Here is a 23,591-nt window from a genome sequence, read left to right as displayed (position 1 = left end):
CATGCTCTCATCCCCGTATTTAACAGCCTTACGTCAGACAGGAGCAGAGGAGGCTGCAGAGGAGACTTTAATACTAAATCTCTCCCCCTGTCATTACCGGCCTATGTGACCGCCTATCAGAGGCCCTTGAGTGATGTGGGAAACCCTGGGCCCTGTCCTCCCAACCCCTGTAGGCCAGGCCGCCTGTTCTGTCCAAACCAAACTGAAAACTACAGGACAGGCACAGCTAGGGTTGACATCAATGAGGCGCCGGGCTCTTTATGCCCACTCTGTGGTCAGGAGGAGAGAAGCCTGGATATTAATCTCTCCCTCTCGTTTTGACTTGCATGCTTTCTTCCTCTTTCCCCTTCTCACCACGCAAGCCGTATTTCTGGGCTCTCCATCCCATTAGGGCTAAATCAAACGAAGGCAGGGACTGTTCATTTTGATAGCTGTTGCAATTGCAGTTGCAGCTGGAGGAAGTATCCTCTCAAACACTGACACTGTGGATGGGAGGTAGAAAGTAATTAATGATCTGGCTTAGGCCCCTTCAGAGTGATGGATCTTACCAGCATCTTAAGCTGAGTTCTGGGTTATGTTTTATGTTAAACTCCCCATTAATAATTGCCTTGACTATTTTGCTTTAAACTGAAGAACTCAACCACACCTTCCTTGACATTTAAGACCACTGAAGCCAACCATATTCTTATTAAATCCACACGCAGTTCATTGACATGTTATGGTACCATACACAGTATTAAACAGTTTCTCTGACTGAAGACTGACTGCTTATTTAAAGAAAATAAATATAAAATAATTATAACAACTAATAATTCAACTAGACTTATACTGAAATCATGGCACTTATATAATATATTGTCTTGATTTCTCCAACACCTGTGTGGGAAAAAAACAAACAAAGCATACAAACTCAGTCAGTCAGTCCACCAGCCCATGTGATGTGGGTCTTTATGAGAGGACACCTGCAGAACCCAGCGTCCTCAGTCAGCTTTGTTAAAGCTTCTGAACTGGGCGGGGGACAGAGGGGAGAGCCAGAGGGCCAGACCCAGGTTTGGCCCCGAAGGCCTTAACTATGACTCCAGTCCACGGGTTGCCTTTGGCCTTGCTAACTGTTCCATGAAATGGGTCCCAGGAACAGTGCAAACCTCCCAGAAACAGGCCGCTCACTGTTAGCCAACAGTGCTCCCTTTGTGTGAAAATTGTCAAAGCTGGCCCTTTTTCTGCACTGGTCCTGCCTTTCTTTTGAGCCTCAGCTGTGAGCAAACAAAGCCGGCTTAAAAGGTTTGCATGATGGTTAGCTAGCTAGCTGGCTAGCCGCGTTCGTGTTTGTGTCAATGAGAGCAATGGAGTTTGTGTTTCCTGCAGGTGGGGCTTCAATGGCTAATGAGAGAAAACAGTCAATGTTCCACTTATTAGGCCATTATAAAAGCCAATAACCCTATTTTATGATGGTTAGTAGAGCGTGGAGCTTAAGCATTCCTAATGGTATCCAAATAAACACTCAATGCCTTAGCAGTCTTTGCAATAATTCTTAGTTGCAATGTTCAATGCCAGCAAGTAAGGTGGATACTAGCCATCCAAAAATATTGAACTTGTCCTCTGGTTTCTAGGACAGCATCAACCCCAGTGTTGGCAGGCTAAAGCGTTGTTTACACACAGCATTAATGGTAAATACAGCAGTAACGGTCTGAAGTAGCACTGAATAATATGCCTAAAATCTTTCTAAAAGGACTTGACTCTAACAACTCAAAATGTTCCTCATAACTAACTCAATATGTATATTATACCTACTCAACAGTGCATTTATAGTTTTCATAATTTACAGGATAATATTATAGTTGCTGTTTGATTTGCATTGCTGTGTATACTTGTGGCTTTAATTACAGTTTATTTAGCCACCTCAGACTTTGCATCCTGTCCAGAGGTTCTCTCCAAATAAAGAGGAAGAGATTCGTTTGCCTGTTGGCTGTCATTGGTGGTGACACTTTAATCTTACTTGAACACTGTCAGCAAAACACTGTCAGTCTAAACATTACACAGCTACGTCAGAGTTGCCAAACCCAAAATTGTGGTAAAAACAAGCAATACTATTCTGTAACCTGTTAAAAGCTCTTGAATGGGTGTATTGTACCAATTCCATATCAACCATAACACTGCTGGCCTTTTATTTTGTATTACTCGGATTATAGACAAATAAATGATTACTTAAACAGATGAATAAATCACCCTTTATCTTATTGCAGAAGCAGACATAATTACTGTTTATCTCAAATGACATTTATGTTGTCAGAGCCAAACTTGCTCTGAGGAAACAGATAGACCATTTATTAAATACTGTTTGTTATGAGGGTTTATCCGTGGTTGAAATGGTCCATCAAGTCACCACAGCTTTGGCTTCACATGTGACTCCCTAAAAGATGTGCTCACTTTTAAGGCTGTGTGTAACACCAAAAAGCTATACAAAACTACACAAATGAGAAATAGCTCAATCTTTCACCACAAGGATAAATGCTTTCAAACATATTTAGAAAAGGAAGATAAACTTAAAGCAGATGTTTTTCCTTTTTTTCCTTTTGGATGGAAAGGAAAAACAGTAGCACTTGGTTTGACCGCGTTATACTTTGCATAATTGTTCCCAAGGTTGCTGTTATTTATTTCTCGGCTTTCTGTGCCAATATAATTCAATTTCTGTGGCCAAGCCAAATATTTGTAGCGTGGCTTACGCTTCTAAACTGAGCTGTAGTTTTGGGCAAAGAGGTCTGCCTTGCCAGCAGCACCGCACGGCCAAGGCAATAAACAGACTCGCTGCTCATCAACAACAACTCTGCTTCTTATCATACTCATTACATGCTCTGTTGTGCAATGAATTATTCCACCAGTGACAAGGTAAACACACAATCTTCCAGGCATTGACGTTTTATTGCACTCCAATCCACACTTTGCATCGCACTGAGCTATGTGTTGAACGGTTTGATAGTAAACCGACTGTTTACTACTTCTTAGGAACAGATGACACAAACTTGGAGTCGCAGTCATTTACAGTTAGTTAAATTCCCTGCTGAGAGGCCCTTCTAAATGCTTCTTCCACAGACCTTGCTGGGAAATATTTGCAATGGTTTCCATCCAGATCTGGGTCACTCGGTTCCACATTCACAGCACAGGTGAGCTGGAGCAGGTTTGTTTGGCATTGGTCATTGGCTGTCCTTTCCTTTCCACAGGGCTGGGAAAGCAACACCACGTACAGCTTGCGACAACAAGAGATGCTTTTGTCCATGGCTTACCGCGGCGAAATGACACCGCTAAACCGCTTGCTGCCAATGTTGTCCAGGTCTCCCAGGACAGTCCCCGGGGGCTACGAGACCTGCCGCAGGCCAGTCCAAAAAAGGCAGAAGGAGAGTGAGAGCCCTCAGGAGAATAGGTAACTGTCAGCCAGCAGCATGCAGATGAAAACAACCTCTTTCACATGGAGTGTGTTTTGGCTTCCAAGGCTGTAATCACGGATGATTAGCCTAAGAACTCAATTCCGAGCGAGGACTATTCCTTATTCCTGTCACACTGTCAGGAATTATATTTACCAAACATCATTACCAACTGTCCCAGGGCATAAAGAGAGACTTGACTGACCAATGGAAATGAGGCAGGTGTTAGATATTGATTTAAATATTAAAATGTAAAGTACACTTCATTTCCCATCCAGGCTCACGCAGGTGCCGGGTTCAGGTACAAACAGGTGCTCTCATTACAGGTTGCCATTTTCTTTTCTTTTTTTGAAAAGTCTCTGCATTCATGTATTTTTATGAACTTCATATTTCAATAAAAAAAAGGCCCCAGATGTTAAGATATGCTTTTATATTAAGGCATTAGTGTTTTTCTTTAAATGGAGATTGTTACCATTTGGAAATGTTTAGAAGGTGTTATCATACATATATATATATATATATAGAAAGATATTCTTTTGGCATTTTATTACATAATATACAGCCCCTCAAACGGTCAAAACCAAACCAACAATGTTGTTTTACAGACCGACAATTCTCTCTCAACACTTAAATCACTCTGCATTAGAAATAAACTGTACAATTGTTTATTTTATTTAAATGTTCAAACTACATCAAAGTGCGTACAAGGAGCCTTCCCTGGCTTGTAGTTGGTTAATGACTCAGGCAGCGGGACACGTTACGAGGACTGATGTCACCCGTGGCCAGATCATCACCCCACAACAGGTGCAGGGTGCTCTCTTCCCTTTCCTCATTCTCATCTTGCTGCAGCTTGTTTTCCTTCTACATGTGGAAAACATCTGCATAGGTGGTCCCTCTATTTCCTTCTACCCCCCTCTTTTTCTCTCTCCACCCCCCTCATTTACTCCCACTCCTCTATTCTGTCTCCTTGTGTCCTTCTCTTTTGATGCCGGAAAAGGGAAGTGCTTATTGTAAATATGGAGAGGTGTCAGCGCCAGAAGAAACGGGGCCGTGTATTTCTGGCTCCAAGCTGCGAGGTTTACCGAAGCATATTTTTATCACGAAAAGCCAACATGGAATGGGACGGCCATGCACAGCTGCTGGTCTAATTTGCTCTAAGCATGTACAAATAGGACGGCCCACATAGACCATAAAAGTGGAGTGGAGGTTTTGCTCAACGCGGCACTTTTGTCTGACCATGAGGCTAGTGGATGCCTTCCAAAGAACAAACACATCACAAAAGAAAAAGAGAAAACACAGGCACACTCTCTTGATAGTTTGCAATACAGAAGAATAACTCTGAAGAGGGCGGACTACTGCTGCTTCAGTTTTGTTCCAACACTGTTTTAAGTATGTTTACTAACACCTATTACATTTGATGAATAGCTAAATGTATGCTAATATAATGCCATTGTTCATTTTTCACGAAGTGCGTCCTAAAAATGTCCAACTTCCTATGCTTGCGAGTCAAGGTCAAAGGCTGTCAGAACATATATATCTCAAACCCTTATGTATATATTTTTTCAACAAAATGTCAAGGTTGTTTCCCACCTTCAGAGCTGCACCAATGTCCCTCCTGTTCCTTCTCCATACATTTTATTGCACCATGGAAAGTTTTATTTGCTCTTGAGCAATTTGCTCTGGAAACCCCCCTGTAGATCCTATGAGTACGTTTGTAGAAGTACACATAACATGCCTGCGCATGATACACGCACAAGCACACACACACACACACACACACATACACACACACACTTGAATATGTCTGAACGGGGTTTCCCTTTAGACACCGGATAAATAACTAACTTCAAACAGTAAACTAGGTGCTAATGAACTGGATCCTGACAGGGTTTGCTTTCCGCGAGCATAGACCCACCCCACAATGGATCCATTCACAGGATCTCAGCCATGGAAAGTGTTGGTAAAGTAATCCCGCTAGAGTTTATGCGACCTTTTCTAACTCTCAGTACGTCTTTCTCCCCTCAGGCCTTTAAGGCCCGGCCAACAACAACACTGACCTCCATCAGCTGATACAGGCAGAGGCTACTCACATTTGCATGTTTTAAAATGGCACCCATTCACAACCGGTAAGCAAATTGATGTGAGGAGGAAAGGAACACAACGCCCCGCTTCCTCTTACGCCGTACCTGTGAGATCAGTCACGGTGACTTCAAGGCTGGGGCTAAGGGGTGTTTCTGCCGAGCCACTCTGTAGCACAGGACGTGGCTGGACGGCATCTTCCGCACACATGTGGCCACAACACCCAACATCCTCTGCGTAGAGGACCTGCAAGAAAAGGTAGTGTTTTATCTTTCAGAGAATATAGCAGTGTTCCCACTGTGTCTGTGAGTGCTCTGACAAACCCTATATAATTCTTAGCATTGCATATGGCTACATTCAACACATTTGATACTCAAACAGGAACACAAATCATGCACAACTGCTTAAATTGACAAAAAAGGATGAAGACAGACAGTTAGATTTGAGGGACAGCATTTCATCAGACTAACATGAAGGACATTGAAATCCTAATAACATCTGAAAAAACCCATCTATCTGTCTTCAATTTTGGACTTGAAGAGAATCTGCCTGAGGTGAATGATCACCCTCCATATGGCTGTGCTCATCTAGATCTTTTATGTTTCTGGGCAGCAAAGGGATGAAATACTGCCGGTGACAGGTAAAGCGATACTCTGTAATGGAAGTTGTTTTACAGTAGCCTCTCTTCAGAAAGAAGTGCAATATTTAAACATGTGATATCCTGTTCCAAACCCACAGTTCAGAACAGCCTCTCCTCTAGATGCGAGGGTCACACTGCACTGACAACCTGTATTTATGGCTATCTGACCTGACACCATGAGAAGTTTTATTTCTATCAGATGTTTCCACTCAAGGAGAGCTGAACAGGGGAAGAAAGGAATATCAGTCTTGGCTGTGTCAGATGGAAAATGTAAATCTATTTAAAAATGCATGATCTTTATGCATGTTTACATTTCTTTTTCATTTTTAAAAACCTTTTTCTGTGTTTAGAATTTTTATAGCATTGCTCCCGGATTGGTAAAATCTTTATAGGCTTCAATGGAAACATCCACAAGCATAAGACGCCATTTACTGAAGCACCTATTGCTCCACCCTTATAAACAAACAATTAATTTTAGAAATAAAGGAGCCTTTATACCGAGCCTTCACAGCAGTGCAAGGATTACACAGGACAGGTTTTTAATATTTAGGCAAATACAAGCACCTTTGTCAACACATACACCATGTATTTAGTCAATCACTCTGCTCTAAGTCATAGATCCTCTTTTGACCATCACACCTGTGTTGCTAGACTCTCATCACGACTGAATGTCACATTTCACTGACATTTGTAAAACAAATAACCTGCCAGGTGCAGGTTGTCCTTTCTTCAGTTTTATTTTCTATTTAAACGGGAACCGGTATGGAATTTCATGGTAGCTATGGAGGTCAGTGGTTTAAGGATAAATCAAATCCCACTCAAAAAAAGAAAGTAAGAAACAAAAGAAAGGAGGGTTTGAAGGGTGAAAATGAATCAGAGCTGCAACACTTTGCAGTGTAGCATTTGCTCCCCAGAGCCCCGTGCTGTCAAGAGCCTCTCTCGCGGTGCTGTTTCTCAGGCCTCCTGACCCCTTCAGTCCTATTCCCACAGGATAAGACCCGAGGTTTTGTTGGGTTGTGGAGGTAGGAGCGTCCAAGGGGATGTAGGGTCTGAGGTGAAGGGGATGTGGAACGTGGAGGTGAGCAGTGGTGGGTTACCTTGTGAAAACACCTTTGAACAGTGTTTATCTCCGTACCCAAATTAAGTCATGGATGAGGCCTCCATTGACACGTCAAAGAAGGTGGTGAGGTAGGTTAGTTGCATTCATTACTCCCTTTCGCCTATCCTACCTCCCCACTAGATCTCTAGAAGAACAACCCCCCACCCAATATCACCCCAAAAGCATGGGGCTCAGCAGCATGAATGGGGCATTGTGATGAGTCTCCGTCACGGCAGTGAATGTTTTCACTTCCATTTGATCCGTCGGCGAGGCTGCTAATTGGGTAAGCGTGTTCCCAGGTCACCAGGAGGTTTCTCTTTCCATAAATACAGAAAGCCGGCAAAGGCTTCTACAGATGTTGTTTCCCACCCGCTTCCAAGTAGGTTCAGACCAGCTTCAGGCAGTAGATGTAATTTATTGTGTCTAAAACCACAGTCCAAAATGTTCCCCCCCCTCTCTTTCTCTCTCTCCTCATCACTCTAAAGAAGCACTTTATCATTCTCCCAGGCACTCTAGTAAAGCTTACATGATATTTGTGCTTTCCTTTAGCTTGGACTGTTTGTGCTTTTTTTGCTATTAGGGCCACAGGTGTCATGATGACATGGACATGGTGTTACTTTTGTCTGTACTCCATCCAGGCCTGACAGCTCCGAATGATGTTATTTTCCATGTGTCTCTCCACCAATGACAGAGTTTATGAGGCTCAGGGTTTATTTGTTTGTTTTTGTCATGGAATTTATATTTCCTGTCTTACACAAGGACTCAAGACAACCTTGTGTGCCAGCACTGAAGACTGAGTTGGAACAGAGAGCCGAGACAGACTCACAGGGATGTTTGCTACACTAAATCTGCAGGGTGTGGTCGAAATGATCAAGTGGTCAGAGAAACTGTCCTTCAACTGGAGAGCAGAGGCTTAAGACCTCATGTTGGCGTGCACCAAACATGCAGACCAGAAATGTCCTTACCAATTCTTAGGGTGTTCTTCTGCAGCTGACACTGGTATTGGTCCTCCCTGGATGGGACAAATAGAGAAACAAGGTTTTCACTTAATCAATAAAGTATAAAAGCCTCCAATTAAAAAGATGTCCACAAGTTGTCATGTGGCATGTTTTCATAATCGCAATCTAGAACAGCCATGAGAGCTAATGACATTATACTAATTGAGTGAATATAAAATAATGCCTATTATTGTGTTATATTTGGCAATTGGCATCTCGTTTTCTGCCAGTTAGAAAATAAATAATTATAGAAGATCATTTTAAAACATTTTATTAAATTCAAGACAGACCTGAATTTGTTCAATACAGCACCTTTATGGTTCTGTTCAAGCCAAACACACATGTCAAATAATAAAAAGTATAAGCAACACTGGAATGTTTCCAAGCTAAAGACAAGAAGAGCGTCTTTCTTTTAAACCTGGTTCACCAACTATATCTTTCCTTCCTACAACTCTTTTGTGGTCTAATGGCGCCACTGTGTGGCAGCAATGGAACATTTTAAGGTATATTGTCTACTAATAGTTCTAAGATTTAGTTCATTTATCTTTCGGTTGATTTAACAGAAAAATGTGTTCAAATGTCTTAATAATTGTCTCTCTGCAGGTGAAGGCAGTCATGCAGAAGGATCTCTTGAATACAAATAGACTGAAGCTTTTATAGATATCCATGAATAGGACTGTGATGTGACTATTATTTTCCAATTACAGTATGACTAATAGCTTATTGCCCATTAAATGACCATAAAATGAGTAATAAACTAAAACTGTAGTTTCCACCGGGACAAAAATAACAGACCTTTTAACTGCTTGGTAAAGTAGAGGTAGCAATAATATCATGGACATTTAAAGTACAGTTATTTTATATCTCCGTCACTCTCAATGTTTTCCCTTCCAACAATTTCGCACTTACGTTAGGAGTTATTGCACATCTTGTGGAGTGGTGCACAGGGAAAAAAATACATTACACCTGAATAAAGTCAATGATTGAAACATTGAATTTGTGTATAAACTAAAGTGTTGGCAGTTTTGGAATTGATGACTTTCTTTCAGAATTGACAGTGAATTTTCATTTAAAATACAGAGCGAGCCGTCTTAAAAGCCAAAGTAACATCTGTAATCTCATGTATGTGTACCATCTGAATACATGAGTATGTATGAAATCCACATCTAGTCAAAGTTTGCATTTCGCACCAGCTTAGTATCAAAGATACTGTATGATTTTACCAATGGAAACCAGAGGGTGGCAGGCTTCATACATGGGCTCCACCTGAGTGTTTGTAACAGAAAGAAGGTCCATACTGCTGAGGAAACACACCTACGTATTAAATATACAAAATGACGCTGGCAATATCATTATGTGGAAACAGACTCAAGTGATTCATCCTAATTAACTCATTAGACAGGGTGTGGGCATTAAGGAAGGTGGGCTGATGAATCTTAGGTAAACTATTACTCATCATGTTGTGGGCCTGTCTCTTTAAATCCACCTTTACTGGAGCAAAAACACAACTATTCAACTTTTGAGTATCCAATTCCAATCCCTTTCAGGTTTGGATTTGGATACTGGAGTTGTTTTTCTTTGCTGTGTCATCAGGAGATTTGATTTTAACGGTTTTGAAAAACTAACTTCTCCATTGTATCATTTAGAATTTGTTTGTTAGTTTCTTAAAGGGGTATCCCAAAATTGCGACAGTAATCAGCCACAGGCAGAAAAGTCACTCCCAATTACAAGTAGACTAAATATTCTGTGAAAAGTTGGTGGACTTCTACATTCATTTATAACTTTATGCATATGTATTATAGCTAACATAACTCCAGTCGCTATCAATCCATCAATCAGTCAGTCACATCTAGCCAGTGAAACACACAGATAAAACTACATTTGTAGTTTACCATTAGGTATTAGAACGAAGTAGTATGACATTGTTTGACCAAACAACGTAAAGGTGTTGTTGTACACATAGGCCTACAGTACTTTTAAAAATAAAACTGCTCATTTTATTTTAGTGAGGTTAAAGACATAGGTGTGCAGAAAAAAATTACTTGTGCTAACTTTTGCTAACTTCCATCTGTTTGTGCTTTTGTTTTACATGTTTTATTATTTAAAATATGATAGGCCTACACTGAAAGAAACTCCAAACATAATATCTAGTTCTCGTTATGCTAAATAGGCCAAGTCATTATTTATCACCATGTTACATTAGCTTGCTGCTTACTGCTAAGTTGTCATAAAGTTAAAAGGCAGACAATATTAGCATTAGCTATGTGGAACATGTTTAGCTAGTTTCTGGGTAGTTAGCCTACTCATGGCAGAGTGCACCATAGTGAGCTCAGTCTGTCACGAAGAGTTAATTAGCTAGGATTTTGATAAAAGTACTATATTGAAGTAGCTACGATACAACTAACATGACCTGCAGAAGTCAGTTTCATTTGTTAAACAGGCTTCAGACATTATACATGTTGTGAACACCGGCTTGTGAACAAACCATAGACTATAAACAAACCCACCTTGCTGACTTCACTTCCTCTGACGGTACCGCCTCCTCTACCTGTCTGAACGGGGCGTGTTTTACTCCTGGAGGAGCCTCATTTGGTTCATTCCACTTCACAAGGAATTTATAGGAATAGCTCACCAGCAGAAAACTTTGAATCAAGGTAAGATTTGTTTTCAGAGTCTTAACTTTGTTAATTTTTTAATGGCCAATATCATGCTGGGATTGATAAGGCAGACTTCACATGGACAAATAATCAAACCATTTGATTGTGTATGGTAGCTTACAGTGGAGACTTGTTATCTATCCGTGGTCTTACATAGAAGAAAGTTAATGCTTAATTTTTTTAGGACTTAATTGTACTATTATTGCTATACTAGGGCTGGTCTGACACCGTTGTCTACTCTATTCTGTAAATTCTAAAACTGAACACTAGTGCTGTTTTTATATCTTTAGTTCAACAGTAAGGCCTGATACTTGATAGTTGTGGCCACACTACAGGGTTAACTGTCATCATGTTTCTTTTATTAATTTCAAACTCTATGACTGATTTTTACAATAACAAGAGATACCCAGTACTTTTGTCTTTTAAAAGTAGTAGCCTATGTGTGTAGTTGTATTGTAAAGAAGGGGTTGTTCATTTTCCAGTGCTGCATTCCTGTAGTTGCTACATTATTAAATGGGTACACTGAATTAATGCACTTTTGGTTGGAGAGTAAACACCTGTAAATCAGAGATTGTAGATTTTCACTATTCACAATGGTTAGCTTTTTAAGGTAATGAGTACAGTAGCTCTTTAAACGTATGTATATTTTATAGGAAAAAACAGATATTATTTTATGTTGTTTGAATATTGCTTTGACCCGGATTTCATCACCTCTCCTTCCCTAACTTTTTGGTATTTTTTGCAGATAGTGTATTATTGTTGGGGCCAATTCATCACGCTCTAACACATCTCAACAAGCCTTCCCACACACTTGCAAGTTTAAACATTTTGAACTGTACCCTACAGCTGCATAGAGAGGGAGCAGCACAACGAGAGCAGAATGTGTTCATTAAACCTAGCCTTGCGGCAACACATTTTCGCACAGTATACATTACCACTGGGTTACCCAGGACAAATGTAACAGGTATTTCTGTTGATAGCCCCAGTCTTCACGAGTGTGTGTGTGTGTGTGTGTGTGTGTGTGTGTGTGTGTGTGTGTGTGTGTGTGTGTGTGTGTGTGTGTGTGTGTGTGTGTGTGTGTGTGTGTGTGTGTGTGTGTGTGTGTGTGTGTGTGTGTGTGTGTGTGTGTGTGTGTGTATGTGTATGTGTATGTGTATGTGTGTGTGTGTGTGTGTGTGTGTGTGTGTGTGTGTGTGTGTGTGTGTGTGTGTGTGTGTGTGTGTGTGTGTGTGTGAGAGGATCTTTTTATTCACAACACTTTCATAGTTCAGATGTGAAATAAAGAAAGATTGGTGCAGTGTGTGGAGATTGTTGTTTTGCCATGGTCCCTGCAGGAGATTCGTGTCCCTGCTCGTCACACATTCCACAGCTTTACCCTCCCTGCTCCTCCTCCACTCTTTTCCTCTTTCTTATATTGTACCTGCCTGATGTCTTCCATCCATTCCCTCTTTATCAAATATATGAATCCTCCAGTATACTTCTACTTGTCTGGGCAGAGCCGTACAGCTGTGTTACATCTCTTCTGTTTACTGTGTGTTCTGCGGTCTCGTCTATATCCTGCTGGCAGCAGCCTGTACATCTGCCAGTCTGTGTGTTCCCTGATATCTTATTTATAAATGTATCGGCTGAGAGGCGAGTACTTCAGGGGCTGCAGTATCATTGCAGAGATACTGCGGGAAAAGCATTAAGAAGATTTGGAAAAGAAACACTGAGAGATCTGTTTAAGTGTTGGCCAAGTTAATTTGGATGTTCCCACAGGATGTTGAGAAACACTTAATCCGCTGATTCATGTTTTGTTTTTACCAGATGTTTCCTAATCTTCCAAACAAAAGAAAGCAAGAAAAGAGTCAACATATTTTATCGGAATTCCCCTTCTATGGGATTAATCAGAGATAGTGGGAGGTTTCTACTTCCCGTATTCCTTTTGTTGTGCTTCTTTGACGGCAATATTACACCTAGGAGCTTCCAGTCTATAATCTATGCACTTCTTTCCTTTTAGAACAAGGCCATGATCAAAGCCGCAGAGTATGGAGAAACATCATGGGAGCTGTCCGTGCAGGTGGATCAAAAAGCTGGAGATGAGTCCATGAAATTTAAGCTGAGGGTGAAGGGAGACTTGCACATTGGAGGCCTGATGCTTAAACTGGTGGAGAAGATCAGTAAGTGCCTCAGTATAACTGTCATAATGTAATCTGTCGGATTCAATTTTGGTTTGTTTACCTGGTAAAAGCATACTACATTTGACTTTGTTTTAGGCACACAGTCCCTGCCCCTGCTGCCATATTAAGTCTGTTAGTCAAGCCACACCCTTGTTTGCCCTGCATTTTTCTACACTGTAGTGCCATTGTTTTGCCACAATGCATTGGCTTGCATAGCCCGAGGGGCCAAAGTTCAGCCAGGATCTGATCTGATATCTCTTTACATAAATCCAGACGAGCTAATGTAGTGAGGGCAACAGTAAGGTGGTGTGAGACAAAATAGATGACTAAATAGGCTGTCATCAACAGACGGATTAAAGCACAGCACCATAACATGACGTCAGGTCGACTCATAAAACCAGACTTTATTCATGCTCAGCCACCCACACAACAGGTACAGGAAGTGCAATACCCTTTAAACATGTGATATGACAGTAACATGTATTTAACTTAATGTGTCTGTCTGCAGAGGCTCCTCAGGACTGGTCAGATCATGCACTGTGGTGGGAACAGAGGAAATGTTGGCTGCTCAAAACACACTGGACCTTGGACAAGTATGGAATTCAGGTAATTAAGACTTAAGTGTTTTTAGAATTGTGCTGATCATTGATATGTTTTCATTTCAATATTTTATTTCCAAGAACAATTCAAAATGTCAAGGAAATGTCTGTCTAAACATTTAGTTAAATGTCAATGGCACACTGCAGTACTCGAGTCTAAGTCATAATAAGTCAATTATGTGTGTGTATGTGTGTTAGGCCAACAGTGATTTCAATTCAAGCACATGTTGTGACAAGCATTGTTAAGGCTTGAATCTCTAAATAAATATGGTGAATAGCTCACTTTCAAAGAGTAACAACCAAATTAATATTAGGGAGATATTAAGGAAAAAATGTGTGTAATGCACATTTATGCATCATTTCTGCTCAAAAACAGACTTACTGTCTATATTTGGTGTCTATCTTTTATACTCTTTGTGTATATACATTTCAATAACATTAGAAGATCCTTAACACCAGCTAAGGTTGCAATCTAATCAGCAAAATAAAAAAGGAAAGGGAATAAATATTGATTTTGCAGGTGTGGTTGAAAAAACTTTTCTTTATTACACAGGCAGATGCTAACCTGCGCTATACACCCCAGCACAAACCCCTGTTGCTGCAGCTCCCCAATATGAAAACCATCAAATTGACCGTCAGCTTCTCCAGTGTCGTCTTTAAGGCAGTGTCAGAGATCTGTCGAATACTCAGTGAGTTTCTCTCTCCTTACTTGTCTCAGTCTCAGTGACTTTAGATGATTTATCTATAACTCTGACTCACCTTCCTTCCATATTCTCCCTGATCTCTTCACACTGTTCCCCTGTTCCTGCTCCCTCTCAGACATCAGAAGATCAGAGGAATTGTCTCTGCTGAAGCCTCCAGAGAAGAAGAAGAAGAAAAGCAAGAACTCGGCACAGGAGGACATCTGGGACATCGATTTAGCGGGCGGGGGACCAGGAGGCACAGGTACTGATTCTTAACAAGGCTTTAAACAAAAAGGTTTCACAGTATATAAGCACAGAATCTGATTATAAAAGAAATGTGCAGCATGTCGGAAAAAAAATGTAGCGTAAAACTTTTATACAAAAGGGAGTAGATGCATTGGCTAGAAACAAATTGAAATGTTTCCTGAAGATTCCCTTTGTTATTAAACTTGCCTTATTCTTGGATATTTTGTCATAGTTTGGGGCTGCATTCTAATTTTGGCCTCCACCATAATAACAACTTGTTTACTGAAATAGAATATGGTCTTTCTCTGGACTGCCTGCTAATTTATCAATGAAGACAATACATTACAGAAAACAGTGCAGTTTAATGTATGTTTGTTGCAGATGATTTAAAGGATTCAATCATTTGATTACATGTATTTAACACATTTGTATCTAAAGGTGAATTGATCTTTTTCACTGCAGACAAAAATAGATGTATCAACAAAGCGTAGTTGCTGCATCACAGTAATTGCTGGAAAGCAGCCTAGATTTACTCAAATTAGGTGAGAAGAAGATTCATAATGTATGTTATGCCCAGCACTTAAATGGATAGCATCTTTATTTCAATGAGTTACTTCTACTGTAGGAGGAGAAGAAATTAGAAACTTCTATATATAGTGCTGCGGGGATCTGTCAGGCTTGCAGTTTGTTATGCCCTCTAGAATCTGACGATAAGTTGACCTCAACTTCAGAGAGTATGCCCACTCCTTTTGGCGAATCAGATTTTAATAGTATTTTAAAATGTAAAAGTATCTACATTTCTCTTTGAACTAGGCCCCATGTACAGCAAGACAATGACAGCCACCTACGACCCAGAGAACGGGATGCCGGTGTCTGCCACGAGCCTCTGGTTTGGAGATAACCCTCTGGCCGAATCGCAGCCTAACCTGCCCCCTGCTGAGCTGGCCAAGATGTACCATCCGCTGGAGCTGGTGGACAAAGCAGTCAACAGTGCAGGGTAGATACAAATACAGTTCATTATTTGCTTATTTATTTAAAACTAGCAGCGTAATGTAATGTAGACGATAGGCCTTCTAATTGGTTGTCGCTAATATGATTGACAGGTGGTTGGACTCGTCTCGTTCTCTTATGGAGCAAGACATTCAAGATGAGGAAAAGCTATTGCTTCGCTTCAAGTATAATGTCTTTTTTGACCTCAATCCTAAAGTAAGACACCCCCAAATGTATCCCTTGAAAAATAAATTAACGCCATTTTGAAATGAATTTGAGTGTAGGTTTTTGTGTTTTAGTACGATGCTGTCAGAATAACACAGCTGTACGAACAAGCTCGCTGGTCCATTCTGCTGGAGGAGATAGACTGCACTGAGGAGGAAATGCTGATGTTTGCTTCATTACAGGTAAACAACATGCAGTTGGAGAAGTGAAATAAGGTCCGGTTTGTATAACAGAATACAGTCAAATTCTTAGTACTTAAAATGATGCCTCATCTAACTCAAAGCTACCAAACATTCAGGTGCATACATGTTTTAATCTGAGAACTAAACTATCTTATAGCAATCCTGATTTAAAGTGGCTTGTGATTGTCAAACCAGAGTTCTCAGAATGGTAATGTGGTCTAAGAGGCACGCTAATGTTGCATAAATTAGCTTTAAGTACAGTATAGGGGTGTCTTGGACCTCTGAATAGTATCCCTCTAGGTATGTGTCTAAATCCATGTAAGGACGTGTCAGGGCTTGAGGAAAATCCCACTGGAGAAGGATGGTGGGAGGAGAGAAAGAGAACTATGAGTTACAGGAAAAGTAGGATTATAGTTCCCCATCAGAGAAATAATTGCTGTAAATATATAGACTGTGGTAAAGTTTTAGTTGTGTCTAAGTATCCGGCCATCTCTGATCCGCTCAGCTGTTATTTTGCAACTGTTGGGCGAGTGATTCAGAAATCACAGTGATTCAATGAGATCATTTTTGCACTCACCTACACATGGGTGCAACGGCTGGCCCACTCTGAGTCACGACTGCCTTGCATAACCCCTCAAGTCATAATGATCTGTACTTGATAATATATTAGTCAGTTAGTAGTTTTCATCTTATGGAGTCAAAAGCTTTCTTTTTATTTCATTTTCAGTATCATATTTGCAAACTGACCATCTCAAGTGAACCAATGGACAACTCCAACGAACCAGAAATAGATGAAGTAGAAGCTGCTCTGTCCAACTTGGAGACGACACTTGAAGGCGGACTCCCTGACAGAATTCTGGTAAACATATATTTTATAAGTCACTGGAGTGAATATTAACTGTAATTTGAACGTTTTTTAGGTCTGTTACAGTAGAACACCTGTTTTTGAGCAGGAGTGATAGGTAGGCCTCCGATGATTGCATGTCTTAACACGGTGATGTCAGGAGAAGACTCAGGATAATTCACAGTTGTTTGTCCCGCCCCCAGGAAGACATTACAGATATTCCAGAGTTGGCAGAATCCCTCCGGCTGTTTAGGTAAACCCACCTTTGTTCCTATCACATGAAGATGTTATGTCAAATAACCGAATTAAATGTTAAATACCCCGCTGAAATTGATATTTTACTGTCTCATAAACTTCTAATGTCTTTTACTCAGAAGTATAAAGGTGACCTGTATTGCAGCCAAAAAACAGAAGTTTGTTTTTCTTTCTTTCTGTCCTAAATCAGGCCAAAAAGACTAACGCTGCGGCAGTACAAAGAGTACTGGTTTGTTTTCAAGGACACCACAATCTCCTACTACAAGAACAAGGAGATGTCCAATGGAGAACCCATAGAGCAGTTTCACCTGAGAGGTCAGTCCCTTATGCGTTTTACCGCAGTCCAAATATAAAGTTCAACATATTCTATGCTAATATTTGCAGATCTGTATCATGCTGCTCTTCTTCTGTTGTTAAATTAACTACTATCTCTTCTGTGATAGGTTGTGAGGTAGTCCCCGATGTCAACGTGACTGACAAGAAGTTCGGCATCAAGCTCCTGCTCCCAGTTGCTGACGGGATGAATGAGGTGTACATCCGATGTGACAATGTAAGACCCCCCTCTTAATGAGTATTTCTTCCTAATCCCTGTAAAGTGTGTGAATATAAACCCGGCCTCGTATTGTAACTGTCCAGGAAACGCAGTATGCCAAGTGGAAAGCTGCATGTATCTTGGCCTCTAAGGGCAAGACAATGGCTTACAGCTCCTACAAGTCAGAAGTGAGAAACATCCAGTCATTTCTGCAAATGAAGAGCCTGGCACCCCCTCCTGGTCAGGCAGCTCCTGATATCGAATCCATGGATATGAATGCTGAATGTTTTTTCTCCCCGCGCTACACCAAGAAGCACAAGACCAAACAGGTAACGTATTCTTGACTTTGCCAAAAGCCATCAGCATTGCACAGCTGTTATATCTAATATATTTCTCAATCTGCCTTTGAAAGCTAACTTCACGTATCCTGGAGGCCCATCAGAACATAGCACGGCTGTCCCTAATGGAGGCTAAGATGCGCTTCATCCAGGCCTGGCAGTCACTTCCAGAGTTTGGTATCAACTACTACATTGTCAGGTACAGTGCCTATATTTATGTTGACATATCTATTTTTATTTTATTTTAATCGTTTATTTGGCAGGGACAATGCACAGTGATGAACATTTAAAACATTAAAAATGTGTCAAGCGTAACAGTGCCAGATTTAGCTTTGAGCTAATTTCCATCCGCAGTCCCTCACATAAAACATTTAAGAAAATTACATTTTACAAACATAGCAAAAACAAAATACATGATATGCAAAAAGTGCAAAAGAGCAAGAGCAGCATACACAAGTATTTATGACATGGTAATACAATATAACAGCAATGACATATAAAGTGCAAGAGAAGATAAAAGAGCTACCTAAAGTGCAAGAGGAGATACCCCTGTGTTAAAGTGCATTTGATTGCACGTCTGTTTGTTTCTCAACCATTCTTTGAGTTGACCTTTAAAGCTATTGAGAGTGGGACAATCCCTATCTCAGTTGGGAGGCTATTCCAGAAAGAGCTGCCTTTAATGGAAAGTACATTTTGACCAAAAGTGGTCCGTCTACGATGGACTTCACAGTCACAGTGCAGCGTCCAGTGTGTTTTTTGTGGATGAATTCCCCTAAGGGGGGGGCAGTCCATGTAAACATTTATAAATAAAACGCATACTTTTATTTTTCAAGGATGGTACAGTGGTGGTATGAATATGGCTTTCTGTCAAACACCTTGATAGCTCTCTTGTACAGCTGTTCTATGCGTTTCAGGTTTGTGGCACAAGCAAACGACCAGTTTGTCAAACAGTATTCAATGTGGGATAGAATCATGCAGTGGAGGTATGACTTTGCAGCATTGACAGTTAAGAAGGGTCTGATTTGTTTAAAATGTTGCAAGTTATGTTTCTTAAAAGTCAAGTTTGAGTCCAATTTGACTCCAAGATACTTGAACTGGGAGACTAGTTCTATTTCTGCTCCGTTTAAAAACACATTGGATCCTTTGATTTTGACTGGTCGTTTACTGAACATCATGCATACTGTTTTTTTTATGTTTAACTGTAAGCAAATGTTGTTCAGCCAGTGTTGAACCTTGTCCAAAGCATTTGAGAGACAAGATGAGATCATTTCAGTGTTCTTCCCGTGTATAAAGATGACCGCATCATCGGCATACATTTGCACATTCAACTCAGGACATACATTAGGCAAGTCATTTATGTACAGTGAAAACAGTAATGGTCCAAGAATGGAACCTTGTGGAACCCCAACAGGGTTGACAACGTAGGGGAATTTGGCACCGTTGACCGAAACACACTGTTTTCTGTTCGATAAGTAAGACTTAACCCAATGTATAGAAACTGCAGAAAAATTTAAATGAGTCCGCTTTGTAAGGAGCACTTGGTGGTTAACAGTGTCAAAAGCCTTCCTGAGATCAAGGAAGGAGGATGCTGATTGGTCTATAATTGGACATCATTGCCTTATCCCCAGATTTAAAGATCGGTGTCACCGTGGCCACCTTCCAGGATGATGGAACTTCACTCATGCTGATAGATTGATTCACTAGCATAGTAATTGGTTTTATTAGACCGTCGATATGTGTCTTTATAAAGTTGGTGTCGAAATCATCTGTATCCCTAGCCTTAGAACCTCTTAACCCTGAGATTATATTTTTTACCTCAACCTCTGTGATTTCCTCCAGGTCAAAAACGGGGTGTGTATCCACAGTCGGGATAGGTGAGGCCTCAGATGGCGGGAAGAGCTTTGTAATATCCAGAGCACTATTTATGAAATACTCATTTAGAGAGTTGGCCAATACAGCAGGGTCTTTTATCAGGGCATCATTGATTTTTTTTTCCTGTTTGGTATGTTTACCTAATAGTTTATTTAGGATTTGCCAAACGTTTTTACCGTTACCTTTCGCACCTTCAATTATGTTGATGAAGAAGTTCGCTTTGGCCTGTCTTATTGTTTGTGTTACCTTATTACGAGCATGAGTGAATTTTTGTCTGTCAGTGGATAGTCCGGATTTCAAGCTCTGCTTCAATAGTTGGTCTCTAGATTTCATGAGATTCCTGCATTGTAGATTCAGCCAGGGAAGATGATGTTCCTTCCTGTCCCTAACTGACCCTCTCCTTGAGAAGGAAGACATTGTATCATTAATTTTAGATATAAACAGATTACTGTTTTCACCAATGTCTTCAGAGGACAGTGTCCCCCCAATCAATCATTTTCACTGCATCCATAAAACGTTGTTGCAGGTTTTTGGGGATGAAGCGAGAACCGAAGGCAGGGGTTTTAGGTGTGGCCATGAACCTTTTTTTTGTGAGTTTCCTGGTAAAAATAATAAGGTTATGGTCAGAAAGACCAGTCAGTAAGTTGTAGGTTTGAACTATTCTGTCAGCTTTGTTAGTAAATAATAAATCTATCATAGTCTTAGAGGTTTTGATTATTCTAGTCGGTTGATCCATTAGCTGTATTAAGTTGTGATTATCGGTGATCCGTTTTAAGTTCTTTCTATTTTGTTTGTCATTCCAGTTTATGTTAAAGTCTCCTAAAATGATTAGCTCTTTGTTGGAGTCACAGGAATTCAGCATGAGTTTTACCTGGTCATAGAAATAAATGAGAACATGTTGAGTATGATTGATATTTGGTTGTTCCTTTATTGGTGTTTCAGATTCAGAGGCAATAAGAAAGATGAGATTCTGGGGATCTCATACAACCGTATGATTCGTATCGACATGTCCTCTTGTCTGCCTGTCACCACATGGAGGTTCGCCAACATGAAGCAGTGGAATGTGAACTGGGAGATAAGACAGGTGAGCCATATGATATTACTTCACTTCTCTCTTGTTGTTTCTTGGGGTATTGCCGCTTCACAGTATTACTTCTGAGACATGAATCCTTTGTTTATAATTCCAGGTTACCATAGAGTTCGACCAGAATGTGTCGATAGCCTTCTGCTGTTTGAGCTGTGACTGCAAGGTTGTCCACGAGTTCATCGGCGGCTACATCTTCCTCTCCACAAGATCTAAAGATCAGAACGAGACGCTAGACGAAGAACTGTTCCATAAACTCACCGGAGGCCAAGAATGAGGAGAGATACAAGCCTGTTTCTCTTATCTGTTGTTTATTTACGTGTGGTATAATGTGAAAGTAAAGCATTCATCTCCTGACGCAATGGTTACCCTAATTACTAAACAAACCATTGCAATAGAAAATGTAATACTGTACACTGTAAATGTAACATTTTCACTCACAGAACAACAGTAGCATCATTATTTTTATCATCATACAGTCATAGAAATGTACCCTGCACTAGAAGAAATAATAGCGTTGATGTAAATATGTAGTCAAGATTCTCTCAAACCTGTATGCGTTGATATTTGTAAGAATTAAGCTTTTTTTTCCAGGTGAAGAGATTTCCATTTTTCAGACAGAAAAAAACATTTTGTAAACAATCATTAAAGGGTGTGTTTTTGTATTTCACAACTTGTTTCAGATTTCTTAATTTGCTGCTACACATACAACAATGATTTTAAGGTCATCAAGTCATCTTATTTCATTGTATTGAGTTGTGTTGGTTGAAATTATTATTATGGAATGCATTTACAGTTATACCCACACATTAAAAGAGAATTATGAAAACGTCTTCATCAGAAGGATTTAATTAACTATGAGTTATAATGTGCTTCCAGAAACACTGCTGGCTTTAGATTCAACATCAAGGAAACTAAATACTGCAAATACTACAGTAATGGCCAGTTTAATACAACGTTAATTCAACTTACAGGTTTGCACTGAGCTCACAATATCACTGTGTAGATGGAACATTTGAAAATGACTTGGGAGTCAAAAAAAGTGACTCAGATTGCATCATTTATTTTAGTTTGACCAAATGTTGTTATTTCTTGCGCAGCGTATAGGCTGCTCTTTTGCTCTTGCAGGTGGAGTTGGCACATTGTGTAAACGCAGTTATAAAATACCAGATTGAGGCCCCATGGTGGGAAATTAAACACACCCACCCAAGCAGGGAGACGACATGGTCACACATCTGCCTTGTTTGCACCCCAACAACCTTTTTGTAATGACCTCAATAAATCTTAAACCACAGGTTCAATGTGTATAAAAGATTTGGAAGTCGGCAAAGGCTCAACGGTCTGTCCCCTTTCCCAGAGCCGTATAATAGAACCATTAATTAATAAGATTAATAGGCTGTTCATGAACAGCCTATTAATCCGTTCTCCTAATGTTATTTCATCCAACGTTGTGGAATTAGAGAAAAAGGGCTTCTTAACGTGCTTTTATCCGGGGTGGAGGTAGTTAAATATTAGTTAAATATAACATTGGGGCGTGTGATTGTAGTGGGTGGAGGTGGTGAAATGAGGATATCCATTTTGGAATTCAAGCTAGTATATTATAGTTAACGTTACACAATAATAAGGAAAAGAGCTATTTGTGTGATACATCGCTATTGATATGGATTTAGAGTGCATATTTGAGACTTCCAAGCAGTAAACAAAAACGTTACTTATGAGTGAGTGTTTTTAGCAGAGTCATATAATGTCCTTGTGATTCTGTTGATTATTACCTGTCTGTATTATGTTGCAGCTCAGCTGATTTTGGATTGATGGCAAAGGGAGAGGGACTTAAGTGAGAGTGAAAACACAAGGTAAGTTTAAAATAGGTCAGCCATTTCCAATCCTATAGGTTGCTAGATTTAACCCTTTCTCCTGTCTTTGTCTCCCTCTTTCAGCAAAAGAACCCCAGGGGGGATTCAATGGAGCCTGAAGACCTGCAATGAGACCCTCACCCTGCACCTGAGTCTCAACTCCCAGAGTTTTGCAAGCCTCTCCCTGTTCCTTATTTTTATTAAACAGACATTAAGCTTCCCAATGGTGTGGTCTTCGTTTTGTGAAAAATATGATTACCTCACATATTTGTTGCTGTTGTTGTTTTTTGTGATAGTTAAATTGCTCCTGCTGACTTGAGCCAGCCATTCTTTCCTCCTCTCTGTGTCAGTGGGGACACTTTACATTTGTACTCCTTTCTCTGAGCGCTTGGAGCATCCCCAGGCAGCACAGCAAACCATGGGGGAGACTATATGCCAGGACAACACGGAGGAAAAGGCACAGACAAACTGCATGACATGCTATTCAATGTTTATTGAATTCCATTTATTTACATGGATGTTCCTAAAACAACACATTTAACATCATCATCATGCTGCTGCTAGTCCTTTGACTCATTGTGCTGTCAGTTGACAATCATTGATAGTCACCTGTTGGTCTCCTGTCCTTTCTGAAAGTCATAAAGATTACATTAGTCATTTAGATTACTTATGTCCTCAATTACCATGGGATTACTGAAAGCACCATGAATGAAAGAAACGGTAGAAATTATTCTAATCAGAATTTTGAAACCTTCCTTCCCATCCCCTCCCTCTAAATATATCAATAAACATTAGGATGTGATGCTCCTGACTACCATACAAGTTTAAGAAGATAAT

The 23,591-nt window shown here is 40.3% G+C and overlaps 1 protein-coding gene and 1 long non-coding RNA gene across 2 annotated transcripts; one reads left to right on the top strand and one right to left on the bottom strand.

Moving 5' to 3' along the window:
- Positions 1–5,642: 5,642 nt before the first annotated feature.
- On the bottom strand, positions 5,643–10,793 carry LOC117498360. Its single transcript, XR_004557569.1, has 3 exons — positions 10,743–10,793; positions 8,203–8,249; positions 5,643–5,744 (listed from the first exon to the last, which is right to left on the bottom strand). It is a non-coding gene; the product is annotated as an uncharacterized LOC117498360 (long non-coding RNA).
- A 9-nt stretch (positions 10,794–10,802) lies between these two features.
- fermt1 (fermitin family member 1) lies at positions 10,803–21,585 on the top strand. The gene is made up of 16 exons (XM_034150399.1): positions 10,803–10,889; positions 12,892–13,051; positions 13,560–13,657; positions 14,204–14,339; positions 14,470–14,595; positions 15,393–15,576; positions 15,683–15,785; positions 15,869–15,976; positions 16,704–16,835; positions 17,024–17,073; positions 17,266–17,390; positions 17,519–17,625; positions 17,712–17,936; positions 18,020–18,144; positions 20,760–20,901; positions 21,005–21,585. Exons 2-16 carry the CDS (start codon positions 12,901–12,903, stop codon positions 21,176–21,178), a joined length of 1,986 nt encoding a protein of 661 aa, XP_034006290.1. The 5' UTR covers positions 10,803–10,889; positions 12,892–12,900; the 3' UTR covers positions 21,179–21,585.
- The last annotated feature ends 2,006 nt before the right edge of the window (positions 21,586–23,591 follow it).

Source organism: Trematomus bernacchii, unplaced genomic scaffold (assembly GCF_902827165.1).
Source record: "Trematomus bernacchii unplaced genomic scaffold, fTreBer1.1, whole genome shotgun sequence".
Lineage (NCBI taxonomy): Eukaryota > Metazoa > Chordata > Actinopteri > Perciformes > Nototheniidae > Trematomus > Trematomus bernacchii.
Note: the sequence above shows the minus strand (reverse complement) of the source record. Positions and strands in the feature narration are given on the sequence as shown.

Bases quoted from the DNA above. Each gene is read 5' to 3' on its own strand.
- fermt1 (XM_034150399.1), top strand. From the start codon at position 12,901: ATGATCAAAGCCGCAGAGTATGGAGAAACATCATGGGAGCTGTCCGTG. The intron at 13,052-13,559 runs GTAAGTGCCTCA...GTCTGTCTGCAG, and splicing joins TAAACTGGTGGAGAAGATCA to AGGCTCCTCAGGACTGGTCA. The intron at 17,074-17,265 runs GTAAACCCACCT...GTCCTAAATCAG, and splicing joins GAATCCCTCCGGCTGTTTAG to GCCAAAAAGACTAACGCTGC.